At 42.8% G+C, this 9,008-nt stretch overlaps 2 protein-coding genes across 5 annotated transcripts; one reads left to right on the forward strand and one right to left on the reverse strand.

The window, feature by feature from the left end:
* Window positions 1–970: 970 nt before the first annotated feature.
* Window positions 971–5,922, forward strand: LOC127317168 (uncharacterized). 4 transcript variants are annotated; one of them, XM_051347691.1, is made up of 10 exons: window positions 971–1,197; window positions 1,314–1,394; window positions 1,811–1,929; window positions 2,296–2,927; window positions 3,029–4,173; window positions 4,253–4,332; window positions 4,775–4,870; window positions 4,959–5,032; window positions 5,378–5,510; window positions 5,719–5,922. In XM_051347691.1, the coding sequence occupies exons 1-10, from the start codon at window positions 1,110–1,112 to the stop codon at window positions 5,800–5,802; spliced, it is 2,532 nt and encodes an 843-aa protein (XP_051203651.1). In that variant the 5' UTR covers window positions 971–1,109; the 3' UTR covers window positions 5,803–5,922. The 4 variants fall into 4 exon arrangements, 1 of the variants encoding a protein (XP_051203651.1); XR_007860946.2 differs by lacking the exons at window positions 5,378–5,510; window positions 5,719–5,922 and adding an exon at window positions 4,655–4,699 and having other exon boundaries at window positions 4,959–4,991; XR_007860945.1 differs by lacking the exons at window positions 5,378–5,510; window positions 5,719–5,922 and having other exon boundaries at window positions 4,655–4,870; window positions 4,959–5,012.
* A 438-nt stretch (window positions 5,923–6,360) lies between these two features.
* On the reverse strand, window positions 6,361–8,710 carry LOC127317170 (uncharacterized). The gene is made up of 5 exons (XM_051347692.1): window positions 8,444–8,710; window positions 8,228–8,376; window positions 7,965–8,126; window positions 7,444–7,559; window positions 6,361–6,679 (listed from the first exon to the last, which is right to left on the reverse strand). The coding sequence occupies exons 1-5, from the start codon at window positions 8,607–8,609 to the stop codon at window positions 6,661–6,663; spliced, it is 612 nt and encodes a 203-aa protein (XP_051203652.1). The 5' UTR covers window positions 8,610–8,710; the 3' UTR covers window positions 6,361–6,660.
* Between the last annotated feature and the right edge of the window lie 298 nt (window positions 8,711–9,008).

Consider the following 9,008-nt stretch of genomic DNA (forward strand, 5'->3'; position numbering starts at 1 on the left):
CGATTTTAATGGTGTGACGTTGATTTTGGGCGCTTAGGAGATTTTGATGCAAGTATATCGCATGGATGGCTAGATACTAAGTGAGATATAATAATAATAATAATAATAATAATAATAATAATAATAATAATAATAATAATAATAAGGTACATATAAGCCACATAAAGTTACAATATTAATTACACACTAGATAAGCACGACTCTAATAAGAGGTGCATCACGCTTAATTGAAGAATTCAAAAGAAACACAAAGCCACAATGGCTTATTGAAGACCACGGTAAATTGCTATGGTGTTGTTTATTTCACGCACAATGTTTCTTTCGACTCCGCAGCACAGTGAAATGCATGCACAACTTTATTTTGTAGCAGCGGTAGTGATGTTGACACCCTTTACGCAGAGACTGTAGCACACATCATTGCGGGTTGTTCCTTCACATATTTGCTGCCATCAATATATATACATATATGGGATGAAGGGCAAGGCACCCACTCATGCAGATTTGCTCACCGATGGAAGTACAAGAGCTCACCTGACTGTGCTACAAGCTGAGACCTTGCATAATAAGTAGGCCAAAAACGACAATCCTAACACCTTTTCTTTCCATTTTTTCTCTAGCTAGCTCATTTATAAGGTTGTTTGTTGGTTTGTTTCTGCTAGTAGTAGCAAAGTGGTTGTCTGCTGTACTTATTTCTGTAATTATGAAGTATGGTTGTGCGCTCCACCCAACTACAGTATATGCTCCGAAGATACAGAAAAAACATGGATCAGATTTCCGAGGAATTCATAATACTCTTAATTAGTTTTTCACCAACTATATTTGTATAACTAGGTTCGGACTTTTTTTAAATCAAAACATACTTTCGGCAAAGGAGGCCTCTATTTCTGTAGAAACGAACGGGCCATTTTCAGATGGGCCGGTAGATATGGGCTTATAAGAATAACAGCGTATTATTATTCTATCCGGGCCTGCGAAGCGCGAGCGCATGCCGGGAACGCAGACAGGAGACAGCTCCACCACCGCCGTTCCTCCAAACCCTAACCCTAGGGCGAACCCAAAAAAACTTCATCCCCGGCGCGCGCCTCAGATCGGCGCAGCGGCGTTGAGCGATGGGAAAGCGGAAGGAGCGTCGCCTGGCGGCCAAGGCGTCCTCGGGCCGCAGGGTCAAGCTCGATCTCTTCCTCGATCCTCCCCCCGGTCAGCTTCCGTTCCTGCCCTGCCTTCGGGTTTCCTATGTGAATCTGGATTCGTGACATTATTTGCTACTAGTTACCCGCGTTGATTATGCTGACTGCTGATACTTCAACTTGCAGGCGAGGCATCCGTGAAAGAGGGAGTAGGAGGGGAAAACCGTGAGAAGCAAACTGGTGTTCCCACCTCACCATCTTCCTCAGGTTGGTTCAATCAATTTCTTCCCAAGGGATATGTAAAAGAAGGCATGCCTATGGAACGTTAATTTGATGGAAATTTGGAACTTTTGTTCAAGCGTGTATATGCTCCACATATCTGGTATGGAAGCACATGTAGGCCTGCAAGGAACATTGAGTAAACTCTTCACATCAGGCTGCCACTGTCAAAAACTGGCTGTTTTCCTACCGGTAATTTCTCTTTTGGCAGCATCTAAGCGTGGGGATTTCAGGATGTGATTGTTGCCTCCTCGGTTCGTATGTCTCTTTCTTTATATTGTAGCTCCTAACCTGGTTTTTTTGTTCTTGTTGGGCTGTTATAGTGCAAGTTAAATAGTTTTAATGAACTTACAAAACTTGTTTTACAAGCTTTCGCATTTTTGATGATGGATTTTTTTTTTCAGATAAGAAGGAAAATCCTCTAGCATTGCTTGGGCAATATAGTGATGATGAAGAGGAAGAGGGAGCAGTGGATCAACCCATCGGGGAAGCCAAGGGGAGTCCAGCTGATGCAAATAGTAAGGTGATTGAAGGACTTGCTCTTTTTTTCTTCTTTTCTCTTGTACATTATTCTTTAGCCTTGTCTTCTGGGCTTCATGCAGCTTGGGCTAGACCAAGCAGGTCGAACCTAGTGCTGCTTATATAGTATAATTTGAAGATTCCTGTACTGCAAGCCCTAGTTAAGCTTAAGCCAGTGTGTTATTGGCTGAACCTCCAATTACTGCTTGATCTATAATCATTAGATCACAAGTATTAAGCACCCATATGATGATCTGCTGTTCTCTTGTTGGATTTTCAGTTAATATATCTTATCTTACGGAGAAGATTGTTAAGATTTAAAAGTTTGAGCTCAGTTGTTCTTACGATGAAATTTGTTTGATTGTTTCAGGTTATTCATGATCAGGATGCAAGTGGTGATAAAGGCACTGTAGATAGTGAACTGCCTGCTTCCATTGGTGTTCAGCAAGAGGTATCTCAGGCTGATGATGTCAAGATTTTCACAGAAAATGTTGCTGAGGAAATAACTGTTGTCCCTGAGCCAACTCCAGAAAATGAGTGTGTGACAGCAACGGAAGCTATCCCAGATTCATCTGGCATGCAAATTGTTGGTGACATTGGTGGGAATTGGAAGGCAATAATGCATGAACAGAGTAATCAGTATTACTACTGGAACACAATTACTGGAGAAACTTCTTGGGAAATCCCTAATGCATTAGCTTCGGGGGTCTCTGCTGATGGAGTCACTTCTGCATCTATGCCTACTCATATGGAGTACTCTGTAGAAGCTCATGCACACGTTCTTCCCCATAGCAATGGCGAAGCATATCCAAATGATGTGTCAGTTGGAAATGGCACAGCAACTTATTCTTCTATGGGAATGGTATGTGGAAGTGGGGAGCTTACTCACAATGCTTATGCCTATACTGGAGCTGTCGCTAGTCATGAGTCGGTGAACATTGATCCGTTGCAGCTTGCAAAATTTGGTGAGGGTCTACTGCAACGATTGAAGCTGCTGGAAAGGTGCTTGTTGTTTATATTACCCTTTTCTAATATATTAACTCTCTTTTCAACCATTATTCTACTTAGAACTGTGTAACTAACTTGTCAGCATTACTATATAGGCCACATGTTGCCATTGACAGTATTGAATTGATAAAAAGAGAAATCGAAATGCGAATATCAGACTGCAATGCACTCTCCTCGTATGGTTCTTCTTTGCTTCCGTTGTGGTTGCATGCTGAGGTGCATCTTAAGCATCTGGAACTATCAGTTTCCAAATTTGAAGCTAGCTACACTACCAAACCTGGATATCTGGAGACAGCGGATGCAGAATACAAAGCACCAAATGAAGCTGAAGTTATGGCAGATGAAAATGTCAATGTTGAGGAGCCATGTTCAACATCATTGGTTCAGAACCCACAAGAAGTTGCTGCAGCAGTTGTTTCAAAAGTTGAGTCAGAGAGTGATGAAGATATGGATGTGGAAATGGAGGTCGATGAAGAAAGTGTTGAAGAGCAGGGTGGTCCTGCTTCAGTGCCGAATGAGGAACATCCTTCATCAGAGCAAGTGCGATCGCCTACTTTGCCATTGTTGGATGATTCTGCTCCTCCCCCACAGGATGATGGCATTCCTCCACCACCACCACCAGAAGAGGAATGGATTCCACCTCCACCACCTGAGAATGAACAAGCTCCTCCACCTCCTCCTGAGCCTGAAGAGCATGTTGCGTCATATGCTCAGGCTGATACACTCCCTCAGCCATACGTAGACCAAGCAAACTTGGGTTATATGCTTCCAGGAGTGGAGTACTATCCTGCTGTAGGTTCAGATGGCACAAATGCCAATTACTATATGCAAGTGAGCGAGTCTCATATTCTTCAATCGCAACAGCATTCTTACTATGCACCAGTGTCTACAAGTAGCATACCTATTCCTGTTGATGCAACATCCGTTCCCCCAGTACCAGGTTCTTACTATGGCTATCCTTCAGTCACTATGGCTGCCACTGAGGTAGCAGCTGAATCATCTGGATACTATGCTTCGTCAACCTCTGCCATTTCTAGTGGTGCATTAGATGGCATAACTAGCTCAGCCTCCGTTGTTGATACAAATAGTAATGTGAATCCCATGGAATCTGATAAAGTGATATCAAAGGAGCCCACATTCGCCCCTTTGGGCCAATCAGTAGGCGCAGCATCAGCTTCAGGAACTACAGTACATGGAGGTTCTACTCGAGCTTCTGCTAGTACCACTAATCAGACTAAAGGTAAATCTATTATGCTTTGCAAGGACACTTCAACTTAGTTGTTTTGTACAGTTTTGACCTGTTTTGAGCTGTTCTGCAGTTCCTCGTACTAAGAAGCGACCTGTGGCTGTTGCATCCTCACTAAGGTCTAACAAGAAGGTCTCGAGTCTGGTGGATAAGGTATCTCCCTTGCACTAACCTCCAAGACTGCTGTCAAAATAGTGAAACTTTCGCACTGCCCCCAAATGCAATGCTTGACATCAACTAGCAAAATTTAGCATGTTGTCATTTATGGGCATGATATGCATATTTGCTGATTGTGTATATTTAGTCAATGGAGACAGAATCTGCGTTACTATGTTAACAGGAAACCACACTGCTTGACCAGTTTATTTCATTGCGGAAAATATAGGTCATACAGAAAAACAAAATCCACTATTATGGGACTGTAATAGTGTTTCCTGACTATTTTGTCTCATGTTTATCATTTCTTATTGTAAAGGCAGAGAAATCTGTTTACATGGTAATTGGTAAGGCTTAAAACAAGGTGAGTATTGATGCATACTAATTTTTTCCTTGTTGATCTACCTTTGGTGAAGCAACCTTTTTTCTTTAATTTCAGTGGAAAGCTGCAAAAGAGGAGCTTCGTGACGAAGAGGAAGATGAACCTGAAGATGCTTTGGAGGCCTTCGAAAGGAAACGCCGGAAGGAAATAGATGTAAATATTTTTACTTTGTCCTTCTCAAGAACACACACTGACAGATGCTTCTGAAATCTTCGAATTAATCACACTTCATTCATTCCAGGGGTGGCGTAAGCAACAAATAGCCAGTGGAGAAGCTAAGGAAAATGCAAACTTTGTTCCCCTTGGTGGCGACTGGTATTGTTCCTTTCACCATATGATGCTTAACTTGATACTTCTGTTTCACCATGGCATAAAGTACTACTAGCCTATGACATCTTTTCCTCATTCTCAAGTCTCAACTTTACCCTTTCTAACATCCTTGATTCTTCTCAGTAAAATCCTTTTCGGAACATGGTTTGATGTAACTTGTTTATAGGGATGAACTCTTGTTGCTATGGTGTTTTTCTTTCCTAGGGTTTCAGGCAACGGCATTGCAAGATTAAAGAACAGCATATATATGCATTACCCCTTTCATTAGATTTACTGGTAGTTCTTGTTCGTTTTACCGTAGCACAAGTGCTCAACTTCATTACTTTGTAGGCGTGACCGTGTGAAACGCAAAAGGAAAGAAGCAAAGAAGGAATCAAAGGCTGAATCTGTTGCGGCTGCTGAACAGCACAAAGGGCAGCCTGATCTCACAGAGCTATCCAAGGGTCTTCCTTCTGGGTGGCAGGTTAGTATTTTACCTCGTTACATAATGCTATGCAATATATATTTTTGTCCATATTAGCTGGTACATCCACAATGAGTGCTGCTTCTGAGCTTCTAATAAATACAATTTTCTTTCTGACAATCCAATACAAAGTATAATTAAGAAAAAAGTTGTCACACCCTGTATTGTTTGCTCAGTGTTGTGTATTAACTTTGTTCTTCCATCGCAGGCATACATAGACGAGTCCACGAAGCAAGTGTACTATGGGAACAGCCTCACTTCTGAGACAAGTTGGGATCGGCCTGGCAAGTGATTGTATCGCTTGAAGACGGCCAAGTTTTGTTTTGTAGATATCCCCTTACCTAATTACGTAACTTGATACATATCAGATATTACAACTGAATGGAAGTGCCTGTCATGTTCTGCGAAGAAATTCCTGGCTATCATGGTTGAGAATGTGTTGCTTTTATTTTTCTTTTGGAGATCGTAGAAGAGTGTTTTGATGTGTTATTATAAATTCGTAAATACCGATCGGCATAGAAATTTGGTTCATGAATTCATGCCCAATTCAGACGAAGCGAAAGGAAAGGGGCCGCCATTCTCTTTCTTTCCTCAATCGTTCCGATCATTTCTCTCATTCCCTTTTGTTTGTTTGGGGCCCCGGGTTGTTTTGATGTGTTATTTTTGGTACTGAAAAATCTCGGATAAAAAATCCACATTCTTAAGAGTGGTGACTAGAAACAAAAAAATATTGAACTAAAATCTGCAATTACTGAGTTTTGAACTGATTCACAGACAAATCCAATTAAGGTAGTGTGAAAAAAATCCTGGAAATTTATCTGATAAAAGAAAACCACAACAGATGGTAGTGTGAAAAAAGCTCCTTGAAATTTTATTCACATCTCAATGTACATGGAACTTCAAAAGCTGGCCGATGGAAAGGTTGAAACATCAGGATTCCATATAGCAGATGCTTCCAACAGTCTCGATGAACAAATCAAATTAACTGAAGCCAACGATGCTTTAAAAGCTTCACAGCCAGGTTGATAAGTGTCACTGGGAAAGGTTTGCTGTCTAGGTTAAGAATTGCAACATGCTTTTCGTGTTCATACAGAGCAAAATACATACTCCAGTCAGCGCAAGCAGGCAAAAGAAAGCGCCGGATTTCATCTCAAGAAGCTCCACAACACCTGCAGATTTCAGGCAGCAAAAAGATGAGGCAACACAACATAAGAAACACAATGGCCGTATTGCAACACGAATGTGAATCTAAAAACCATATAAGAAAGCTGGATCTACAAACAAAATAGGATCAGCTTCAGTTGGCTACCAGAGGTGGCCACACATAGTTGTGGCGAATAAATCAGTCATCACGAATTAGGCAAGTTTGGGTAAAGGCATAGGTGTGCCATGTGGATTATGGAAGGAACCAAACTCTAGCACAAAGAGGTTAAGTTAGCCTAAGTGGAGCATGTCAATGCGTGACAGTGAAGAAAGCATGATTTTGAGTTGCATTTATAAGTTTGAGCAAGTGGGACACCATTTAATGCGAGATTCATTAGAATGAAGAACTAGCATATCATACATGGTCCAAGTCTCCATGTATTACTATGCTATATGAGCTGCATAGCATCTTGACTTTTACCAGTGATAGAAACAAACTAAATATTTGCCAAATGGCCAAAAATACTCACTCCACATTACAGTAGTCAATCAACATTAGCGCAAACAAAAACTATGTAATTGGTCCAAATTCATACATATTGGAAAATATATGTCCACCTTTTGCTAAGATAGTAGCAACTGTGCGCTGACTGACTTCCTACAACTATATACTCTGTAGGTTCTCAGTATAAAATATGTTACTACAAATGTAGTTTGCAACAATCTGTTTTTCTAAGGAAACATAAAGACCAAAAAAGATTAAAATACATCAGGCGTGGAAGATTCAAACCTTTTATATCGTTTCTTAGAACCGCATGGGCAGAGAGCGTTCCTACTTATTTGACCACTCTTTGCCAGATTAGATCTTCCAATATCCAATGGTGTATTCCCCATTAAATTTTGCACCTACAAAGACAATACGATTCAGCATGACCACAAGATCCTCCAGACATCAATTTTCTCTGACTATCTCATGCAAGAAAATGACAATACTTTTGACTTTTTTGAGAAGCACAAGTCCAGCATTCATAGAAGAAGCAAACATCCTATAGCATGATATGGAGAACAATACAACGTTTATCTATTGTTTCCACAAAAATGAGCAAAGGAAACCCAAACAATATCCTGCATTGATAAGTTCATTATTTTGACGTATTCAGATACCAAGATGTTCAGAAATTAATCATTTAACATTTAGATGGCAAAACTGGGCTAGAACTTTTCTTTTATCTTCAGGCAATGTGCTCTACCTGAATATCTTTCTCCCCTGTTTCTTCACCTCTCTAGTGACAGGTGAAACAAAAGAATTACCTCACTAAATGACTTTGGTATTGGCTTCCCTTCATCCTTGAGCTTCTCAATCTTCTTCTGTGCGTCTTTCGCCCACGTGTACTTGGCCAGTATGTGCTCCACATCCGCGATGGTGCAGTTGCAGTGCTTGGTGGCATTGATCTTGTCGCTGTTTTTCAGTTTCTGCGAGGCAAAGAGCAGCAGACACGATCAATCAACCACCTTGCTGCACCACCAAACCAAGAAAGGCACATCTGGTCTAGGATCAACCAATCATGGTGTACCTCGCCGGAGGGGTCGATGGTTGCGAGGTAGCGGAGCACGGCGGAGTGCTGTTCGAAGGCGGCCGCGACCGTGGCCTCGCCGCTCCGCCCGGAAACGAAGTTCTTGAAGGTGCCCACCTTCCTCGCCATGTCCATGGAATCTGCGAACTCTGCAAATCCCCGAGGCCCCGAGTCAGACCACAGACCCTATGGAGAGAAAGGAACTAGGATGCTTACTGAGGAGCGTGAAGGAGTCGGATGGCGGGAAGGGCATGTCGTCTTCCTTCTTGCCGGTGAAGGTGGTCTTGATCTTGTCGAACCAGCCGAGGGAGGCGAGATGCGGGGTCGAGGAGATGCCCCGGGAAGTCGTTAATATGTGGAGCGCGCGGCGGGACAGAGCCATGGGTGGCGCTGAGCCGCCGACGGCGAGGTGTGGTGGGATCCTCGGTGGGGGCTCACGGCGGCTACGGCGAGAGAGAAGGGTGGGAATGGAAGATGGACCGGATGGGCTGTGAAGGCCTTAGTGGACAAGGGATTTTACTGTCGAGCAGCCCATGAGATTTTACTGTCGAGCAGCCCATGAGATTTTACTGCGCAGCCGAGATGGGCCGTTAGGTTTGATCAGCTAGACTGAACGTGATCCCTAAGGGCATCTCCAACCGGCTGACCCAAACGAACGCGCTGGGCCATCCGTTTTGGGCCGTTTGGGTGGCCGAGCGGACACCCGGACAGCGGCCCGTGTCCGCGTGTCTGTTTGGGTCGCACGCTGCGTCCAACGCGCGGACGCACCGCATATGTAATA

Source organism: Lolium perenne, chromosome 7 (assembly GCF_019359855.2).
Source record: "Lolium perenne isolate Kyuss_39 chromosome 7, Kyuss_2.0, whole genome shotgun sequence".
Classification (NCBI taxonomy): domain Eukaryota; kingdom Viridiplantae; phylum Streptophyta; class Magnoliopsida; order Poales; family Poaceae; genus Lolium; species Lolium perenne.

What these genes read in the sequence shown, in the direction of transcription:
- LOC127317168 (XM_051347691.1), top strand. Translation starts at nt 1,110, where the DNA reads ATGGGAAAGCGGAAGGAGCGTCGCCTGGCGGCCAAGGCGTCCTCGGGC. An exon ending in CAGCTGATGCAAATAGTAAG is followed by an intron (nt 1,930 to 2,295) that starts GTGATTGAAGGA and finishes TGATTGTTTCAG; the next exon opens with GTTATTCATGATCAGGATGC. An exon ending in GTCTTCCTTCTGGGTGGCAG is followed by an intron (nt 5,511 to 5,718) that starts GTTAGTATTTTA and finishes CTTCCATCGCAG; the next exon opens with GCATACATAGACGAGTCCAC.
- LOC127317170 (XM_051347692.1), bottom strand. Translation starts at nt 8,609, where the DNA reads ATGGCTCTGTCCCGCCGCGCGCTCCACATATTAACGACTTCCCGGGGC. An exon ending in CGACTCCTTCACGCTCCTCA is followed by an intron (nt 8,377 to 8,443) that starts GTAAGCATCCTA and finishes GGGGATTTGCAG; the next exon opens with AGTTCGCAGATTCCATGGAC. An exon ending in CCATCGACCCCTCCGGCGAG is followed by an intron (nt 8,127 to 8,227) that starts GTACACCATGAT and finishes TTTGCCTCGCAG; the next exon opens with AAACTGAAAAACAGCGACAA.